The 21,675-nt window shown below is 42.9% G+C and overlaps 1 protein-coding gene across 1 annotated transcript; it reads right to left on the bottom strand.

Annotated features, from left to right (window-relative positions):
• Positions 1-2,702: 2,702 nt before the first annotated feature.
• On the bottom strand, positions 2,703-15,114 carry POLR2D (RNA polymerase II subunit D). The gene is made up of 4 exons (XM_047722743.1): positions 14,966-15,114; positions 11,005-11,185; positions 6,107-6,202; positions 2,703-4,955 (listed from the first exon to the last, which is right to left on the bottom strand). The coding sequence occupies exons 1-4, from the start codon at positions 15,036-15,038 to the stop codon at positions 4,877-4,879; spliced, it is 429 nt and encodes a 142-aa protein (XP_047578699.1). The 5' UTR covers positions 15,039-15,114; the 3' UTR covers positions 2,703-4,876.
• Positions 15,115-21,675: the final 6,561 nt, after the last annotated feature.

Genomic DNA, 21,675 nt, shown 5'->3' on the forward strand with positions numbered 1-21,675 from the left:
CAACTGGGCTCAAAGGCAGCCTGTCCTGGCTCCTTCTCTATTTTGAATGCAAATAAACCTGGAGTTACAAGACCTTTGTGTGTACATGTGTGAAAAAGATTCAAAGAAAAGAGGGATTCAGCTGGTTAGTACCCCAGTTACAAAAATATTAAAATATTGAAATACTTTCCTAAATAAGCTCTAACCACTCCCACCTCCCCAGGACCTTACTCCGATCTGGCAATTAGAGACTTACTGTCTAACTGCACATAAGTCAGTGGCCCCCAAGTTGTTAAATATTTTGAAAACTACCTCTGCTCATGGAGGAGTGCCTGGGTGGCTCAATCAGTTAAGCATTAGACCCTTGATTTCAGCTCTGGTCATGATCTCAGGGTGGTGTGATCAAGCCCCACATCCTGCTCAGGGTGGAGTCACTAGGGATTCTCTCTGCTCCCTCTCTGACCTTCCTCCCTCAAATAAGTAAATAAAATCTTAAAACAAAACACCCCTGCTCATTGAAAATTAGAAACTTGCAGAAGCAAGTTTCTGAGGAGGTCTGATTAGAGCCTAGTCAGAATTCCAGTTTTGCTAAGGACTACCTCTGTGCAATTTTTTTAAAACAAAACAAAAAAAAAATTATTTATTTTTGAGAGAGAGAGACAGAAGGAGTGCGCATAAGTTGGGGGAAGGGTTGGGACAAGGGAGAAGCAGGCTCTGAGCCTGATGCAGGACTAGATGCTACATCATGACCTGAGCTGAAAATCATGACCAGGATCATGACCTGAACTGAAAGCAGACTATTAACCCACTGAGCCACCCAGAAGCCCAGCCTCTGTGCAACCTTACATAACGAAACAAGGTATGATTATGATTTTTTTTTTTTTATTTTTAAAAAAGATTTAATTTGGGACGCCTGGGTGGCTCAGTTGGTTAAGCAGCTGCCTTCGGCTCAGGTCATGATCCCAGCGTCCTGGGATCGAGTCCCACATCGGGCTCCTTGCTTGGTGGGGAGCCTGCTTCTCCCTCTGCCTCTGCCTGCCATTCTGTCCGCCTGTGCTCGCTCTCTCTCCCTCTCTCTCTGACAAATAAAAAAAAAAAAATCTTAAAAAAAAAAAAAAAGATTTAATTTATTTACTTGAAAGAGAGAGGAAACACAAGCAGGGGGAGTGGGAGAGGGAGAAACAGGCTTCCCGCTGAGCAGTAAAGTGGGGCTGGATCCCTGGTCCCTGGGATCATGACCTGAGACGAAGGCAGACGCTTATCGTCTGAGCCACCCAGGCACCCCTGATTATGATTATTTAAACCAGCCCATTTTATCCACCAAGAACAGGACATAGGGCTAACGGTTTTGTTTACAGAGGCATAGAACTGCCAGCACCTTCATCAGATCCTGAAATGCAAATAAAGAAAATTCATGATACCAGATGCAGAGCGGAGGTTCCCCCAGCTGCGAGTTCGGGGTACAGGGGATGTGGGGGACTAAGAGGGACAACAGCACGTTGGCACCAGAAGAGGAGGCCCTGAAACTGCTGACGCCTTCTCAGGGGCCTTGTGAGACAGGGCAGGGACTGGACTCATTTCCCCTCACCCCTAACCACAAAATCCAGCCTTCTTCACCTGCGTCTGTAGGAGAAGCTGAGCTGCCCCAAGTAAAAGAGCTCACAGGTGAGCAGAAGTAGGCTATTCCCCTAAGAGGGAAGCCCGCTGGGAGGGCTGGACCAAACCGATCAGCGCTAAGATGGATGCCAATCCCCACCTTTCACAGACTTGTCTCTCATTGTAATACTAAAATTCTCGCCCAGGGGCGGAGACGTAATATGCTAATTAGACGTGGGCAGCACGTAGAGCATGACCTTTATTTAAATGTGCAAGTGTGGGGCAGGGGAACAATTCCTGCTCCTACTGCCATTCTTTTGCTGCCTGGAGTCTCTCTAAAGCTCTCTGGGTAACCTTTTCTCTGGGAGCCAGCCTGAGGACTCATTCCTTGTGTTGTCTCCTTTGTGCAGGAGCATAAGCCCCAATAAAGCCTTGCCTGGAAGGCTTTATTGGGGCTTATTCTCTCTCCTTTGGCTTCTGGTCAATTTGGACTGTTCAGAGAGCCCAAAGGCGGACTGGGTATGAGTGGAGGTAGCTGAGGTCCTTTGCCCGTCTATCCAGGTGAGTGCAGGCCCAGCAAGAGGCCAGCAGGCCTGAGATCCACAGCTCCCAAGTCCCTAAGGGGAAGGGGGGCAGAGCCCTTAGCCCTCTCATGTCTAAGGTGAGGAAAACTGACCTGGATGAGAAAGCAAGTTCAGTTCTTGGAGGTCTCTTTTAGAAACACAGATGTTGGGGAACCTGGGTGGTTCAGTGGGTTAAAGCCTCTGCCTGTGGCTTGGGTCATGAACCCAGGATCCTGATCTCTGCTCAACAGGAAGCCTGCTTCCTCCTCTCTCTCTGCCTGCCTCTCTGCCTACTTGTGATCTCCGTCTGTCAAATAAATAAATAAATAAATTTAAAAACAAAACAAAAAACTGCTTTAAAAAAAAAGCACAAATGTTTACCTCTTTTGTATGTTTACTCAAGTGTCTCATTATTACTTTAAGTCAAATTAAAAAAAAAAAATTTATTTTAAGTAAGTCTCCCCACCCAATATGAAGGGAACTCCAGCTCACAACCCAAGATCAGGAGTCACATGCTCTTCTGCCTGAAACAACTAGGTGCCCCCAAATCAAATTTTTTTAAAAAAGTTTTATATATTTTTCCAGCCTTATTGAAGTAACTGACATAGAACATTATATTGGTTATATTACAGTGAAAAGATTATATATATGTATATGTACATATATATATATATACATATATAGTGAAATTATCACAGTCAGTTTAGTTAACCACCCTGACCTCACATAGTTAGAATTTCTTCCAGTGGTGACAACTTTTAAGATCTACTCTTAGCAACTTTCAAATATATAATACAGTACTTTTTTAATGATTTATTTATTTTAGAGAGAGGGCCCGTGAAGGTGGGGTGTGGAGACAGAGAATCTTCAAGCAGACTCCCTGCTGAGTGCAGTCCAACAAGGGCTTGGTCCCATGACCCAGGAGATGACCTGAGCTAAAACCAAGAACCAGATACTTAATCAACTGAGTCACCAGGCATCCCTACAATACAGTATTATTAACTGTGGTCACCATGCTGTGTATTATGTCCCCATGCCTTATAACTAGGAGTCTGTACCTTTTGACCACCTTTACCCATTTCACACCCCTCCCTTCATCCTTTGACAACCACCAATCTGTTCTGTTTCTTTTGAGTTTGGGTTTTTTAGATTCCACATATAAGTGAGATTATATGGTATCTGTCTCACATTTCATGTAGCAGAATGTCCTCAATGTCCATGGATTCAGTATCCAAGTATTTGGCTGTAAGCCATTTAGCTTCTGAAAAAGTTCACCTGTTAAATAGGTGAGAAATAGTCCATGGACAAGTAACCATAACATACCATACTATTTCTCTATTGGAAAAAGAATCAGCTCTTGACATATAGAGCTTCCTCTGTGTTCTGATGTTTGGTATACAGTTTCCAGAAATAGAATCACTAGGTCAGAGTATGGACATTTTTATGGTACCTGATCCATTTGGTGGGGTGTTTTTGTTTCTACTACCTGCCATGACCCTCTTCCCTCATCTGGGAACATCACCCCCACCACCCTCCCTGCTCCAACCATGTGGTTCCTGGGGAGTATCTGTAGTTTAGTGAACTTATTGACACTTGTCTTGACATGACCAAATCTACTAGCTTATGTGCATGCTTTCTTTGTGCGCACACTCCGCTTTCCTTCCTATGAAAATAGACAATCACCCCCATCAGAGATCACCTGCCACTAAGTAGCAAGAAAAAGGTTTGGACTGGATGCCCCATCCAAGGAGTATTCAAAGTGTTCAGACCTTCAAGTCTGGCCACTGAAGGCAAAAAAAAATCTTAATTTAGGAGTGAGAAATAGTACTTTAGGACCACTGCCTCCGAATCTACATTCTTCAACAGTGTAAGAAAAAAGGTCAAGTATTGATCTACCTTAAGGTTATGTTAGAGCCCTCCATGCTTGGCAGTTATCCTGGGTATAACTGCTTCCCATGGTGAGCTTCTTCCTTGACTTCTGGGTTAAGCACTATGATGCCAATGCTGTCTCAGTCATTAGCGTATCATCTTTTCTGTAAGGATTTCAGATGATGGTACAGGGCTGGTTTAATTCTTCCTTTTGCATTTATATTCAGGGTTTTTTTGCTTGTTTTTGCTTCTAGGCTCCATGCCCAATGTGGGGCTTGAACTCTCACCCTGAGATTGAGAGTCACGTGCTCTACCAATTGAGTCAGCCAATGCCCCTTAATTCTTCCTTTTGCATTTAGATAAGACTGTCGTTTCCTGTAGTTTCAAAAACTACAAACAAATTGAAATTAAAACATGAAATCTTAGGAATCAAAAATAAATATGGGCTAAAAAAATAAAATCTTAAAAAAGGGGTGCTTGGCTGGCTCAATCAGTGGAGCACGCCACTCTTGATCTTGGGGTAGTTTAAGTTCAAGCCCCACATTGGGGGTAGAGATTACTTAAAAAAATAAAATCTTAAAACAAACTTTAAAACACAGGGGCCAAAACCATGGCATGAGGTAGTCAATAGTGTAGCTTATATGCGCATCACCCCACCTCACCCTTCCCAGAGGCAAGGTCAGGTTACCATGGTTCAATAGTCAAGTCTGAAATAGCAACCTAAACCAAGACTAAGCTGGGTTGTTCTAGCCAAAGACAGCCCAAGTGTCTTCCACAATGGAATTTCTGTGTAAGTTAGCTCCAGACACCAGGACAGTGGTGCTGGGCTTGAGATGTAGTTCCTTCAGCAGCAGAGTGGTATCTGGAGATTAATATTGAAAGCTGCGCTTGGTCTGGATATCATCAAGAATCTGCTGTAACTCTTCATCTTCAAACCGACCCTCCAGGCTACAAGAAGAAAACCAAAACAAAAGAGTGTCTCAGCTAAGGACAACATATTCTTTTTTAGCACACTAATCTTTGAGCACCACTTGTCTACTTCTCCTCTAAACATACACCTTTACCCTTCAGCTGTATTTTTGTCATTCCTTTTAAAAACATACAAAGTGTTTCAGAGATTTAAGAAAGTGTAAACAATAAGTTAACATTACCTCTACCTGATTTAAATTTCTTTAACAAACACAACAGGAACAAGTTAATGGCTCTGTGTATGCTCCCCTATCACAATACCTTCCCCAGAATTAACCATTATCCTAAATTTGTATTTATCATTCCTGATCATATTTTTATACTTACTATATACATACATACATAAATGTATCTATAAGCCATACACAGCAATGTTTTTAAACTTTATAGGAAATGGCATCATACTACATGTATCCTTCTGAAATTTTTTTTCACTCCAAATTGATTTTGGTATTTTTGTTTTTATTTATTTGTCAGATAGAGGACAAGCAGGGGAGCAGCAGGCAGAGGGAGAAGCAGGCTCCCCACTGAGCAAGGAGCCCAATGTGGGACTTGATCCTGGGATCCTGGGACTCTGGGATCACGACCTGAGCTGAAGGCAAACGCTTATTAACGGACTGAGCCACCCAGGTGTCCCTTGGTATCTGTTATTATTCCATGTTGCTCCAGTTCATTAATTTCTTCACTGCTACATAAATGATTTATTTGTCCATCCTCTTGTTTACTCAGAGACTGTCAAATTTCTGTTATCACTAGCACTGCAGTAATGAACATTAGGATACATGTCTTCTTATGCAACTGCATGAGTTGCTTTTAGGCAAGTACCCAAGAATGGATTTTCGGGTTACAGGGTATAATCATCTTTAACTCTAGTAGATGTAGCTAAATTGCTCTCCAAAGTGACTATACTAATTTGCACTCCTACCACCAGTGTGAGAAATTCAGCTGTTCCACATTTTTGCTAACAGTTGGTGTGCTATAAAACCATCATGTTCACACCCTGTTAAAGAAGGCACTCCATTCAATGTTGGTGCTATATGCCCCAATTTTAAATGCACACACCTTTTAGAAACAGTAATTCTACTTGTAGGAAATTAATATAAAGAACTTAGCACAGTGATAGTACTAACCTTGGAATCAGCGCCTTTGACTCCTCAGCAGTCTCTGGGCAAAGGTTGGCCAAACAGGCCAACTCAAACTTATGAAGCTTCTTCTGGAGCAACAAGCTGACCATGCGGAAGAAAATCAAAACAAAAAAAAAAACAAAACAAAAAATCAAAGACTGGTGAGTAGGAAAAAGAGAATCAAAGATACTTAGCAAGTAAGAAAAAAGTAAAACACCTGCAATCTTTCTATATGGTTAGCTTGGCTGCAAAATCCCACTTTCAAATCACTTCCTGTTCCTATGCCTGGAGAATAGGGAGTTAAAATGAAATCAGGCAGACAACAAAAGTGAGCAGAGCACGTCAGGCCTGAGAACCGCTTGCTAGTATAACTTTGAAAAGCCATTATATACCTTACAGACTATACAACCCTTCCCCCCAAGAATTTATTTTGCTATTCTCTGCTCTTATCACTCTGCCTTGCTTCTTTTGTCATTAATTTTATGTCAAACACATAATGTTTGTGTATTTCTGACTTGGAAGAAATTCTTTTTTAACCTACCTACAACAGAACAAAAACAAATCTAAAAAATAAATATAGGCATACCTTATGTTGTACAAAGATGTATAAACTGTGTCTTATTTTAAATGCAATTCTAGTTCAAATTGTATAAAACATTGTCAAATCCTATCTTGGCTTCTTACACATTTAGCTCTTAAAACAGAGCTCATCCCGGGCACCTGGGTGGCTCAATCCGTTAAGCATTTGCCTCTGGCTCAGGTCATAATTTCAGAGTCCTTGGGATCAAGTCCCACATCAGGCTCTCTGCTCAGTGGGGAGTCTGCTTCTCTCTCTCTCAAATAAATAAAATCTTTTAAAAAAAAGTAGAGGTCATCCATGATAAATCTGGTTTCAGAGAAGACCTTAATTATCTGTTCAGAAACAAAACATTTACTGTGTTTATTATTCTATTAATAAAATATACCTAATATGTATTGTATACCTAATATTAGGTATACAAAATTTCAAAACTATAGGACAGAAAAATAAGCTATCCATATCACTACCTACACAAAATCAAGTAATTACCTTAGTGTACTGTTCCAAACACTTATGTTTTAGAATAAAAATTCACACATTCAGTTTCATAACTTTCTGCCACTAAGTAAAGCTATATTCATTTACTAAGGAAAATACTATAAACTTAGTTACACGGGAAAAGGTTTACAAAGTACTATATGTATCTGTGTGGAGGGTTTTGTTGTAAAATGAATATATTCTCATTTATAAACAATACAAAGAAATCCCCAAAAGGTGAAAAGAACCTGAAACCCTACCCAGAAATAACTAGCATTAACACTTTCATGGAGATCCTCTACCATTCCTCTTTATATTATAAAAGAAAGAAAAAAAAATTTTTTTGAGAAAGAGTGTAATTAAAAAAACAAAAACAAAAGGAATTGTAACAAATGTTATTCTGTGATTTTTTTTTCACTCAATAACACTAGCTGTTTTCCACATTAGTACTACACATAACTCCACCTTGAACACAGCATTCTGTTGAATGACTGTGCTATAATTTATGTCAAATTTCCAGCTGTTGAACATTTCAATTGTTTCCAATTATTCACCCTTTTATTTGTTATTTATCTTTTTTTTTTTTAAATCAAGTCTTTTCCCTCTTTTAAAAATTTATTTCAGAGACAATGAGCAAGTGGGGAGAGGCAGAGAATTTCAAGCCAACTCCCTGCTGAGCACAGAGGCCAACGTGGGGCGCATTCTCATGATCTTGAGAACATGATCTGAATCTAAAGCAAGAGTCCGATGCTCAACTGACAGAGCCACCCAGGTGTCCCTTCAATTCACCATTTTATTTATTTATTTTTTAAGATTTTATTTATTTATTTGACAGACAGAGATCGCTGAGAGGCAGGCAGAGAGAGAGAGAGAGAGAGGAGGAAGCAGGCTCCCTGCTGAGCAGAGAGCCCGATGCAGGGCTCGATCCCAGGACCCTGAGATCATGACCTGAGCCGAAGGCAGAGGCTTTAACCCACTGAGCCACCCAGGCGCCCCTCAATTCACCATTTTAAATAACGCTTTTCAAACACCATGTATACTTCTTTATGTACTAGACTGGTCACAATGCGTTTTAAAGATAAATTCCTGGAAGCTAATTATCCAGTCAAAGCACAGGAGTCCCAAGAGATAGTACCCTAAAAGTGCTTCATCAGTACACACATCAGCAATAAATCCTGTTTCCCCATTTCTCCTACTTATTACATGTAGGTGTCCCATTCTGTTTAATCTTTTCAAATCTACTTAGCTCTTTTACCATTTCAATTTCCTTGAAGATGAGCATTATTTCAAGAGAATTTGCTAGCCATCTTAAGTTCTCATTCAAATTGAGCCTCTAACTGCAGACTGTGTCCATTTTTAAAAACCAGTATTATCTTTTATTAATTCTTTGTTGGAGCTTTTAATATTAAGGACATAAAAAACTTAAGGATATCAGTCCGTTCCCCAATTATTTATACTTGCACTTTGCATATGGCATTTAATTTAAGTAACAAAGTTTAAAGATATTTATGCAAATTCATTTATTCACTATTTAGTGCCTACAATGAGATTAACACAGTGATGAATACAACCAAGTTCCCCCACATTTAAAGTCTTACTAACCATAGCCAAAATAATGCATTCATTTGCTCATATTACCACACAGCACTTTTATTCACCATGGTTTATATTCAAATCCTTAGGAATCAAGTTTGGTATAAGGTATAGTGCTTAAACTTTTTTTATTATTACTATTATTAACATAAAGTATTATTCGCCCCAGGGGTACAGGTCTGTGAATCATCAGGCTTACACATTTCACAGCACTCACCGTAGCACATACCCTTCCCAATGTCCATAATCCAGCCACCCTATCCCTACCCCCTAAACTTTGTTTTTTTTTTTTTTTTAATTTATTTGACAGAGAGAGAGAAATCACAAGTAGGCAAAGAGGCAGACAGAAAGAGGGGGAAGCAGGCTCCCTGCTGAGCAGAGAGCCCGATGCAGGGCTTGATCCCAGGCCCCTGAGACTATGACCTGAGCCGAAAGCAGAGGCTTAACCCACTAAGCTACCCAGGCACTCCTGAACTTTGTTTTTTTTTTTTAAGATTTTATTTATTTATTTGACACACAGAGAGAGATCACAAGTAGGCAGACAGGCAGGCAGAGAGAGGGGGAAGCAGGCTCCCTGCTGAGCAGAGAGCCTGACTGTGGGGCTTAACCCCAGGACCCTGGGATCATGACCTGAGCTGAAGGCAGAGGCTTTAACCCACTGAGCCACCCAGGCACCCCTGAACTTTGTTTTAAAATATTTCTCCTTCGGTCCCCTCCTCCTCGGTCCTGGGACTGAGCTCCACATCGGATAATAAATAAATAAATAAAATCTTTAAAAGAAAAACTAAAAAAAAAAAAAAAAAAAAATTAAGATCATTATATTAGCCACCTTCTCCATTCCCCTGAGGCTGCAGAATGTATACATTAATTTGGGGAGAACCAACATGTTTACAATACTGAATCCTTTTATCCATGAATGTGTCCAGGTCATCTCCTAGACCCAACAGCTTGTAGTTTTGCTTGGAAGCTCTGCACATTTCCCTCTAATCTTTTCTCCATGTGTACACCCACACTTTTTAGAACATACACACACTTGCTTTTTAGAAAGATTATATACATACTTCATATACAATCTCACACCTTCATTTTCTGTACACTTAACATGTGAACACTTCCATTTTCTACCACAATTTGAATGACAATAGATTAGCCAACAAATTAGTTCCCACGATTTATTTAGTTACTACTGAATGTTTTGGGTTCCCCCCCACCTTGGCTATGATAAACAGCTCTCTAAAAAGTATCTGTGTATATACATTTTTTTTTTAAAGATTTTATTTATTTATTTGACAGAGAGAAATCACAAGTAGGCAGAGAGGCAGGCAGAGAGAGAGGAGGAAGCAGGCTCCCTGCTGAGCAGAAAGCCCGATGTGGGGCTCAAACCCAGGACCTGGGATCATGACCTGAGCCGAAGGCAGCGGCCTAACCCACTGAGCCACCCAGGCGCCCCTACATTTTTTTTTTGTATACCTGCTATTCCTAAGGACAGTAATTCTCAAGCATTTTCACTGGAGCAGAGTAAACAAGTATCCCTAGGCAACCTGCAGTCACAGGCTCAAGTGACTTTCTGCATCTGCAAGGTTTTAAGTTTTGTAATTTAATTCAAGAATTCACATATATGTTTTTGTTTTATTCCACAATATGCTGGTATCTATTTTAATGTAGAAATGTTTTAAATCACCTACCATCAAATAAAACTGGTATCTGAAGAAGATAGGTTTCTCCCACGGTCTCCTATATGCCTTAGCACATCAGTTTTCCAAGTTACATCTGACCCAATTTGAGAAGCAATGCCTTAGGAAAAAATGCTAAAAGCCGCTGTCTGGGACGCAGAGCAAAGATTCAGAAAGAATGCTCCTGATTTATATTTATTAACATATAGACGTCTTGGAAGACATTCCAGGTGAGTAATAAATTACCCCACTTTATTAAAAACAACAACAACCCACAAACACTGCTGTGTTTCTTATAGGTTTAACGTATGTATGTGAATGCATGGAAAAGATCTGGAAGACTAAGAATAAACTAACAATGGTTACTGTGCAGAATGATCACTGGGATTTCAGGTTTAGGGAAAAGTGGCCAAAGAGAATTTTGGTCTTACAAGCAATTTTCAAATTTCTGACAAAGACCTTATTTTTCTTAAATTAATGGTACAGATGATGTCCATGGGATGGCAGTGGTGGAGGCAAAAGCATTTTACATGTAGATGTCCAACAGTTTGGATTAACAAAAACTTTCTTTTATCACTCACCTACGGACACTGGCAATGGTCTCTCTGTTTTTGAAACGACTGAAACGGGCTGTGTAATTTAAGGTTTTCATGAAGACCTCAGAAAGCTCCTGTTCATCCTCTGCACTCTCATTCTGTTGCTTTCGATGCTCCAGAAGCATATGAACCTCTGAATTTAGCAGTGTCTCAGCTGTTTCAAACTCTATTTGTGAGAAGCACAAATGTCAGCTGAAAATATTCCTTCAAAGGACAGTGTCTAAATGTTCATTTTATCTTGAGACTAACAGCAAGTTTTTGTTCTTGCGTGAATCCAGAGGCCTCATATCCCACAGCTTTATCTCTGTCTAGACTGATCTATCAAGACACAGTAAAGTTCATAAAACACTAAAACTTAGCTCAGTCTGGTGAGACAGTTTAACATCAAAGAACCTGATACGGATGTGCTATTAAATAATTACACATCATTATCCTAATGAGGCCAGTTACTGATTTCAATACAGAGCACAGCCAACCATTACTCCTCTTTAGCTTCCTTGAGGTGGTAACCTAGTTCCATAATACTAGTATTACATCCTCAATTTTAAGAATTATTACATGTTAGGGAGGGCACTTTAGGGCAACTGGAAACACATTAACAATGCGTCCCCAAGTTCTATTTTTGTACCTATACAAATCTGCTATTTACTCATTCACCCAGATCACTGCCTATTACATACTAGGCATTAGACCTGTGGCCAGAACTCCCTCCTCTCTAGATTTCATAATCTTCTAGTTTCCCAACTAAACCTACTTAAAATATTTGCCATCACACAAATCTTCATACTCATTTTTTCCTAGCTTCAAGTTTTTATTTAAATTCCAGTGAGTTAACATACAGTATATTATTTTCAGGTATATAGTGATTCATCACTTACACATGACACCCAACAAGTATCCTCTACCCATCGCCCATTTAATCCACCCCACCCCCCCGCCCCACCTCCTCTCCAGCAACCCTCTTTTTTCTCTACAGCTGAAGAGTGTTTTCTGGTTTGCTCCCTCTTCCCGCTATGTTCTTCTGTTTTGTTTCTTAAATTCCATGTATGAGTAAGATCATAGGATTGTCTTTCTCTGACTTATTATGCTTAGCACAATAGTCTCTACCTCCATCCATGTTCTTGCACATGGCAAGATTTCATTCTTTTTTATGGCTGAACAATATTCCATTCCACATATTCTTTATCTGCTCATTAGTTGATGGGCATTTGGGCTCACCTTTGATACTCATTTAAAATAATTCTTTTTTTTTTTAAGATTTTATTTATTTGACAGAGAGAGATCACAAGCAGGCAGAGAGGCAGGCAGAGACACAGAGGGAAGCAGGCCCCCTGCTGAGCAGAGAGCCTGATTTGGGCCTCCATGAGACCATGACCAGCCATACGCAGAGGCTTAACCCACTGAGCCACCCAGGCGCCCCTAAAATAATTCTCTTGACCAATTAGAATACCAATAAACAAACTTAAGTTTAAAGAGGAAAACCCTCAGTTGGTTAAGCATCTGCCTTCAGCTCAGATCACGATCCCAGGGGCCTGGGATGGAGCCCCACATCTGGCTCCTTGCTCAGTGGGGAGCCTGATTCTCCCACCACCTGCTCTGCCTCCTCTGCCCGCTGGTCCCCCTGCTTGTGTGTGCATGCTCTGACAAATAAATAAGATCTTAAAAATTAAAAAATAAATAAAATAAGTAAAAGAATAGGACGAGGTGCCTGGCTGGCTTAGTCAGTAGAACATGTGATACTTGATCTCAGGTCATCAGTGCAAGCCCCACATTGGGCCTAGAGTTTTAAAAAAGAAAAAGGACTACACAACAGATCGTCAAATTTTTGAAAGGCTATAGCATTCATTTGCATAATCTCATTTTACAAATAAAAAGGCATGTATATATTTATTTATTTATAAATAAATCTAGCTTGGAAGAATAAACACTAAATTGTTTATACTGTTGCCTCTGGATAAAGGGTGTGGAGTTTCACTTTTTTTACTATGTATAAAATAATTTAAAAACAGGTGGGTATTGGGGCGCCTGGGTTGCTCAGATGTCTGTCTGCTTTCAGCTCAGGTCATGACTTCAGGGTCCTGGGATCCAGCCCTGCATGGGGCTCCCTGGTTGGTGGGAAGCCTGCTTCTCCCTTTCCCACTCCCCCTGCTTGTGTTTCCCTCTCTAGCTAGGTCTCTTTCTGTCAAATAAATAAAATCTTTTTTTTTTTTAAAGATTTTATTTATTTATTTGACAGAGAGAAATCACAAGTAAGCAGAGAGGCAGGCAGAGAGAGAGGAGGAAGCAGGCTCCCTGCTGAGCAGAAAGCCCCGATGTGGGGCTCGAACCCAGGACCTGGGATCATGACCTGAGCCGAAGGCAGCGGCTTAACCCACTGAGCCACCCAGGCGCCCCTAAATAAAATCTTTGAAAAAAACCCTCCATAAGCGCCAGTTAAAAAACCCAAATGGGTTCAAACGAACCAATCACTTCCCCTTCACGCTTTTAGTAATTTTTCACGTCCTTGATCCTAGAGACCCAGCTAGCCCCTCCACTCCCCCTTTAAAACGCCCAGTCACCTCTCTACAAATAGAAATTGAGCTCAGGAGCTCCCAGGTGGCTGGGTTGGTTAAGTGACTGCTTTCGGCTCAGGTCATGATCCCAGGGTCCTGGGATAGAGCCCCCATCGGGCTCCCTGCTAAGCGACAAGCCTGCTTCTCCCTCTCCCGTTGCCCTGTGTTCCCTTGCTCGTGATGTCTCTCTCTGTCAAATAAATACATAAAATTTAATTTAATTAAAAAAAAAAAAGAAATTTAGTTCAGTACACGCTGGCCTCTTTCCCTACTGCTATCGTGTAGTATCTTTTTTTTTTTTTAAAGCAGGCTCGGGGGGCGCCTGCGTGGCTCAGTGGGTTAAGGCCTCTGCCTTCGGCTCAGGACATGATCCCAGAGTCCTGGGATCGAGCCAAGCATCGGGCTCTCTGCTCAGCAGGGAGCCTGCTTCCCCCTCTCTCTCTGCTTACTTGTGATCTGTCAAATAAATAAATAAAAATCTAAAAAAAAAAAAAAAAGAAAAAAGAAAGCGGGCTCGGTGCCCAGGCTCATGATCCTGAGATCAAGACTAGCAGGCTAGGTTGTCTCGGTGGCTCCGGCGTTAAGCGCCGGTCTTCAACACAAGTCACATCAGCGTCCTGCGTCCCTGGGTCCTCTCCCTCTGCCTCACGCCTCTCCGCGGCCCCGCCCCCCCCATGCTCGCTCGCTCTCAAAATAAGTAAATGTTTAAAAAAAAAAAAAAAAGAAGAAGAAGAAAGAAAAAGACTGGCATGCTCTACGGATTGAGCCAGCCAGTGGCCCCTACAATCGTGTATTACTTATTAAAATCTGTCCTTGGGGCGCCTGGGTGGCTCAGTGGGTTAAGCCGCTGCCTTCGGCTCAGGTCATGATCCCAGGTCCTGGGTTCGAGCCCCGCATCGGGCTTTCTGCTCAGCAGGGAGCCTGCTTCCTCCTCTCTCTCTGCCTGCCTCTCTGCCTACTTGTGATTTCTCTCTGTCAAATAAATAAAAATCTTTAAAAAAAAAAAAATAAAATAAAATAAAATCTGTCCTTACCACTGTAACTACTGTCGGCTTTGTTCATCCTTTCCACATCCCTGCAGTACTTCGCGGTTTATGAGCTACAATAAATTACTTAAACAAGTAGGAAGAGGCTGCTCAAGGGCAGTGTGGAGCTGGGCGCCGAAGTTTCCAGGGTAGCAGGCGTGGAATCCAACAGGCCCCTCTCGAGGTACCCCGGTGGTGCCCGCCCGCGGCCCCGCCCGGGGCCCCTCTCACCGCCGCATCCCCCATCTTCCCTGCCCCTCTCCGCGCCGGCGACCCGCCTGGCTGCCCGCCTAGGACGACACATGGGCAACGCCAGGCCTGCGGCGATCACGCAGGACAGCGGGGGCAGTCCTGCAGTCCCAGCCCCACCTTTGGGGAAGATAAGCTGTGAGGCATCCTCCTCCACGTCGCCGGCCCGCGGGTCGCTCCCACCGGCCGCCATCGCAACACCACGCCAGACCTTACCGCGCCCGGAACCACCCACATGAGCGGAAGTACCCACGCGCCGGAAGCGCAGAAGCGCGGGTCTCGGCCACGGAAGGGGCGTGGCCAAAGAGGGCTCGGTGGGCGGGTCCGGAATGGAGGCTGGTGGGAGGGGCGTGGCCCTCTGGGAAGCCCAAGACAAGTGGGGCGATGGAGTTGTGGAGCTTTCTGGGAGCAACGAGGATCTCCTTGTCGTGCGTGGTGGCTCTGGTCATTTGGCCTTTCTGAGCCTCGGCTTCCTCACCTCTGAAGTGTCGTGAGGCCGGGGAAGGTTTAGATGAAATGCGGAAACGCGCAGAGTGACTGACTGATCTTAGGAACTCCCGTGGATGGAAAGCTGGGTTAGTGACTCAAAAATCACATGGTGGAATTTCTTTCAACGCTTAAATATTTAAAAAATTTGATTGTGGTGGCTGTCTAGTTTAGTCGGTTGAGTCCCACATTAAGTGTAGAGGTTAAAAATAAAATCTTTTTAAAAATTGATTGGTGGTGGATTATTCTGATACTTCTGAACGCGTGGAAAGTGATGCTGAGAGGCCTTTGTTGGAACATTTGGATGATACATAGAAAAGTAGGCAGATGAAAAACGATGCTGTTTTCAACTTCAGAGAATATAGAAGATTGCAACAAAGAAGTAATCAGTGCATTGTCTCTGTGGTGAACGATATTTAGGTATCATTTTTTAAAAATATTTTATTTATTTATTTGACACACAGAGAGAGAACACAAGTAGGCAGAGAGGCAGGCAGGGAGAGAGAGGTGGAAGCAGGCTCCCTGCTGAGCAGAGAGCCTGATGCGGGGCTCGATCCATCGGAGGACTCTGGGATCATGACCTGAGCGGAAAGCAGAGGCTTTAACCCACTGAGCCACCCAGGCGCCCCCACCTAGGTATGATTTAAACTATGTTTACAAAAAAAAAAAATTACCAGACAAGAATATGTATGTACCTATATATACTCTTTTGATTTATAAATATAATAATTCTTGGGCGCCTGGATGGCTCAGTGGGTTAAGGCCTCTGCCTTCAGCTCAGGTCATGATCCTAGGGTCCTGGGATTGAGCCCCGCATCGGGCTCTCTGCTCAGCGGGGGGCCTGCTTCCTCCTCTCTCTCTCTCTGCCTGCCTCTCTGCCTACTTGTGATCTCTGTCAAATAAATAAATAAATCTTAAAAAAAATAAATATAATAATTCTTAACAAAATTAATTTGCTGTTTCCGTATTACCAAAAGAAAGGTATTGGGTAAAATAATAGGTTATATAGCATAGGCAGAACTTAATAACTGGGGACGCCTGGGTGGCTCAGTTGGTTGGACGACTGCCTTCGGCTCAGGTCACGATCCTGGAGTCCCGGGATCGAGTCCCACATCGGGCTCCCAGCTCCACGGGGAGTCTGCTTCTCTCTCTGACCTTCTCCTCGCTCATGCTCTCTCTCACTCTCTCTTAAATAAATAAATAAAATCTTTAAAAAAAAAAAAAAAAAGAACTTAATAACTGTTTCAAAGCGGTTTCCTACATAGTTCATTAGAGGCATAGGATGGAAGTCCTAATGAGGAGTCTGGGGACATGCAGAAGCTGGGTGTGAGAAATAGGCCTGGAAGACAGTGTAGACCTCCTTCTCCCATCTATCCATCCAACAGGCCCTTACAGAGCACCTGATACCTACTGGATCTTACCATGTGCTGCCTCAAGGACTAGCTGGATACCCAACACTTGGTATCTTCTACACACACACAGTAGAGAAGAAATCAACAGATGACGAAGAAAGAAAAATAATTCAGAGAGTGATGTTTCACAAGGTGGTTTGTCCATAACATTTTCATTCAGGAAACCATTATAAACACTTATGTGGAAAGCCCTGGGGTTAAAAATATGACTCAGACTAAATCTGTCCCTACAAAGAGATCACCAAAAGTAGCGGATGCAAGATCTGGACTTATTTTCCATAATAAAAGAAAGAGGCAGGTGGTTAAAGAAAATAGAAAGTCGAAGAAAATAAATACGGAAGGATCCATAGAGAAAAAAGTCACTTCTGGTTGGGTGTATAGGTGTCATAAGAGATCTGAGGAGCGGGGGCTGGCTTGGAACTGCTCTTTCATTTAATCAAACGGACATGGGAGAGGCATAACATGAATGAAATTATCAGGTACATACGAGGAATATTTACTCTTCAAGGTAACTTCATATTTCAGTTTCCTTAAATGTCATTTTCATTATATCATCCTTGGGAAATGAAGAGAACCAGGAATTATAAAGAACTTATACAAACAAATGTTTGCTGTAATAAATATTTTATTGTTATGTTACTACATCGTTTTTTCTTTAAAAAAATTTTTTTAAAGATTTTACTTATTTATTAGACCGAGAGAGACAGAGTGAGAGAGCATGAGAGGGGAGGTCAGAGGGAGAAGCAGACTCCCCATGGAGCTGGGAGCCTGACGTGGGACTGGATCCCAGGACTCTGGGATCATGACCTGAGCCGAAGGCAGTTGCCCAACTAACTGAGCCACCCAGGTGCCCCTAAAAAATTTTTGTGTACAAGATTTTATTTATTTGTCAAAGAGAGAGACAGAGAGAGAGTACAAGCATGGGGGGAACCTGATGCAGAATTCGATCCCAGGACCCCGGGATCATGACCTGAGCCAAAGGCAGAGGCTTTAACCCACTGAGCCACCCAGGCGCCCCTTAAAATTTTTTTTAAAGATTTTTATATAGGGACACTGGGTGGCCCAGTACATTAAGCGTCTGCCTTCAGCTCAGGTCATGATCCTGGGGTTCTGGGATTGAGTTTGCATCGAGCTCCCTGTTCCGCAGAGTCCACTTCTGCCTCTCCCTCTGCTCCTCCCCTCGATCAGGCTCTCACTCATTCACTCTCTCAGATAAATAAATAAAATCTAAAAAAAAAAAAAAAAAAGATTTGTATTTCTTTGAGAGAGAAAGAGCAGAGCTAGAGAAAGAGCATGGGGGGGGAGGAGCAGAAGGAGAGGAAGAAAGAGACTCTCCCCATCCCCGCCACTGAGCAGGGAGCCTAATGTGGGGCTTGATCTCAGGACCCCAGGATCATGATCCAAGCTGAAGACAGACACTTAACTGACTGAGACATCCAGGTGCCCCTTTATCATTTTTCAACCCAAGTAATAATTTACACCTTTTGTTACCTTTTGGTGTACTTCTCGAAGAATCTTTTTTTTAAGATTTTATTTATTTATTTGACAGATCACAAGTAGGCAGAGTGGCAGGCAGAGAGAGAGAGAGGGGAGGAAACAGGCTCTCTGCGGAGCAGAGAGCCCGATGTGGGGCTCGATCCCAGGACCCTGAGATCATGACCTGAGCCGAAGGCAGAGGCTTAACCCACTGAGCCACCCAGGCGCCCCATCGAAGAATCTCTTATGGACTGAATCATTAATGTCTTTCCTGGACCCAGGTTTCTGCCCCTAATATAGTATGATGTTTCCCAGTTCTATGTACACTGAAAGTTAATGTACAGGGGTGCCTGGGTGGCTCAGGCATTGGGCATCTGCCTTTGGCTCAGGTTGTGAACCCAGAGTCCTGGGATGGAGCCCTGCAAGGGGCTCCCTGCTCAGTGGGAAGCCTGCTTTTCCCTCTCCCACTCCCTCTGCTTGTGTTCTCTCTCTCACTGTCTCTCTCTGTCAAATAAATAAAAATCTTTTTAAGAAAGTTAATGTACAGAATCTCCCAATTTAAGCTATTATCTCATAAATTAAAAAAAAAAATTCTTGGCACCTGCTGCTGGAAGGAAGTTGGCTGGTAAGTGCTACTGAGGAAGTCAAAGGAATAAACATGTAACCCTCTCCCTTTTACTATTAATACAATCTCTAGAGATAGAAAGGAAGGGGATATATGGGGATGGTAGGAGGTTGTGTGATTCTGCCAACAGCCCTTGACTTCTAGGTATGAAAACTTGAGGGGGCTGCCCTGAAGTCCCACTCTTCAGGGGAGTGACAGGGCAGTGAGCCCTGTGCTGGCACTGTTAGATTCTACCTGAAAAGCCCTCTCTTCTTGAGGTCAAGCTGGGCTTACTTCAGCAACCACCTCTTTCAGAAAGTCTGTCCTTACTTAAAGAGCTGAGGATAGTTAAACTTTCTCCTTTCACATGTCCAGAGTAGCTTAGGGTTCTGAGAGGGTTTGAATACTTGCCCAGTTGTCCCCACTTACATGTGTCACTGGATAACAGTCCAGAGAGTCAGTCATCCAGTCATTGCAACAGTGTGCTTGAGCCTGGAGGCAAAGCCTTTCCAGCAGGCTACCTTGGAGTTTCAGTCCTGTCATAAAGCAGAATATTTGGCTCAGAGTATTAACTAGTTATCTGGCTCATAAACAGCAGGACCGAGATTGGAGTTCAGGCCTATCAGACCACCAGCCTAAAGATTCCAGGATCAGCATCCTGAGTTTCTTTCATCAGGAACCAGGGTGGGATCAAAGAAAGAATCGCCGGGGTACCTGGGTGGCTCAGTGGGTTAAAGCCTCTGCCTTAGGCTCGGGTCATGATCCCAGGGTCCTGGGATCTAGCCCTGCATCGGGCTCTCTGTTCAGTGGGGAGCCTGCTTCCTCCTCTCTCTCTCTCTCTGCCTGGCTCTCTGCCTACTTGTGGTCCCTGTCCATCAAATAAAAATGGGTAAGATCTTTAAAAAAGAAAGAAAGAAAGAATGGCCATACTGGGGTAGTAGGTGGGAGGTCAGTTTGGCAGCAGGAACTTGAATGGCTCATGGTAAATTTGGACCTCTTTCCTGTTTAGTTCCCCCAGCAATAGGTATAGTCTTGAAGCTGAAAGAGTCACTTGTTTTCCCATTTGCTCTAGCATACAGAACCTCAAGGAATCAGAGAGCAAGGAGCCGGAAGAGATCCCAGAATCCTGGTTAGAGCTTCATTTTAGAATAAGGAAAACAGACTCAGAAGGGACAGCACTTGCAGTGCATTCCTCAGGACACTACTATGGTTCTTTGTACAGTATTGGTTCAGAGTCAAGTCCTTCAAGGAGCTCACTGAATAGTATCTCAAAGCCACGTATTCAAGCCAAGGTCAGCCCCTAGATTGATCTGGAAGCAGCTTTAGAGCATCTCCCTTACCCCCAGAATTAACTCCACTCATCTCTGACCATCTGGCTTAGTTCACATAGTTAAAATGGCACATTTTAGGGGCACGTTGGTGGCTCAGTCAGTTAAGTGTCTGCCTTCTCTGCTCAGGTCATGATCCTGGGGTCCTGGATATGGATTGGGCTTCCTGCTCAGTGGGGAGTCTGCTTCTCCCTCTCCCTCTGTATGTGCTCTCTCTCAAATAAATACAATCTTAAAAAAATGTAAAAAATGGCAAATTTTTGGTTATACACATCTTACCACCACCAGCGTGCGCGTGCGCGCGCACACACACACACACACACAAAATCATCAAAAAAACCCCACAAAAAAACCAATGATATGAAACTCCATGCTATTTAACTGCAAGCAATACGATAATATGGAACAGTAATTTCTATAACCAAAATTTCTCTTCTCTTTAAGAAACAGAGAATCTGGGGTGCCTGGGTGGTGCAGTCAGTTAAGCGTCCCACTCTTGGTTTCAGCTCAGCTGGTGGTCCCAGGCTTGTCATGAGCCCCACGTCAGGCTCCACACTTAAAAGAGTCTGAGTCTCTCTTCCTCTGCCCCTTCCCCCTGCTCTCTCTCAATAAATCTTTTTTTTTTTTTTTAAGAATTTATTTGGCAGAGAGAGACACACAGAGGGAACACAAGCAGAGGGAGTGGGAGAGGGAGAAGCAGGCTTCCTGGGCCCCTGGGATCATGCCCTGAGCCAAAGGCAGACGCTTAACGACTAAGCCACTCAGGCGTCCCTCTCAATAAATCTTAAAAAAACCCCAAACACACAGAAAAATCCTTCTCAGACACCCCAGTGTTACCACCAACTTCTGCGTTTAAACAGTTGCTTGTTGTCTGTTTCCAAATTATCTAACCCCAACAGCATGGATACCTATAGCCATAGGCTTAGGAGTTCTGCCGAGCGTAAGGGCCTCAGAACTGGGTATCTTAAGCAAATAACATCCTTGCAAATAAAGATTTAAACTTAAGACTGACAATTGCAGCATGTGTGCATTTGTTTGAAAATTTATTCTGGGCCATTTTCTTCAAACCCATCTCATCCTTTCTGGGCCCTCCAAAATAAACATTTCCCTTTAAGGTTAGACCATACCAGTATGTCTCGGGGTCTTTGGTTGGATTAATTCATTACCAAACAAGATCTTCAATTTGAGCAACCTCCCCAACCCCCAGCCCCCACTTGTTTTTTAGCTTTTTGGACAAGGTCAGTTTCAAACGGAAATCTAAAGAGGACGATGAACCTTCTTCTAGAAAGACCCAAATTTTAAAGGGTACATGAACCTCAGTTTAGGAAATTTGGTTCTAAAAGGCCAGTGGCATTGCTACCAACCATACAAAAAATACAAGAGCAAAAAAAACACAAAAAAACCAAACCGTTGAGGATCATGGACACCATGCAAAACACACAGCCTGACTAAAAACAGCATCTGGGGGACGCCTGGGTGGCGCAGTTGGTTGGGCGGCTGCCTTCGGCTCAGGTCATGATCCCA

Source organism: Lutra lutra, chromosome 3 (assembly GCF_902655055.1).
Source record: "Lutra lutra chromosome 3, mLutLut1.2, whole genome shotgun sequence".
NCBI lineage: Eukaryota > Metazoa > Chordata > Mammalia > Carnivora > Mustelidae > Lutra > Lutra lutra.

Excerpts from the sequence above, each read along its gene's own strand:
- POLR2D (XM_047722743.1), bottom strand. The coding sequence starts at position 15,038 with ATGGCGGCCGGTGGGAGCGACCCGCGGGCCGGCGACGTGGAGGAGGAT. Across the intron at positions 6,203-11,004 it reads ACCATTGCCAGTGTCCGTAG|CTTGTTGCTCCAGAAGAAGC; the intron begins GTGAGTGATAAA and ends CCGCATGGTCAG. Across the intron at positions 4,956-6,106 it reads TCAAAGGCGCTGATTCCAAG|CCTGGAGGGTCGGTTTGAAG; the intron begins GTTAGTACTATC and ends TTCTTCTTGTAG.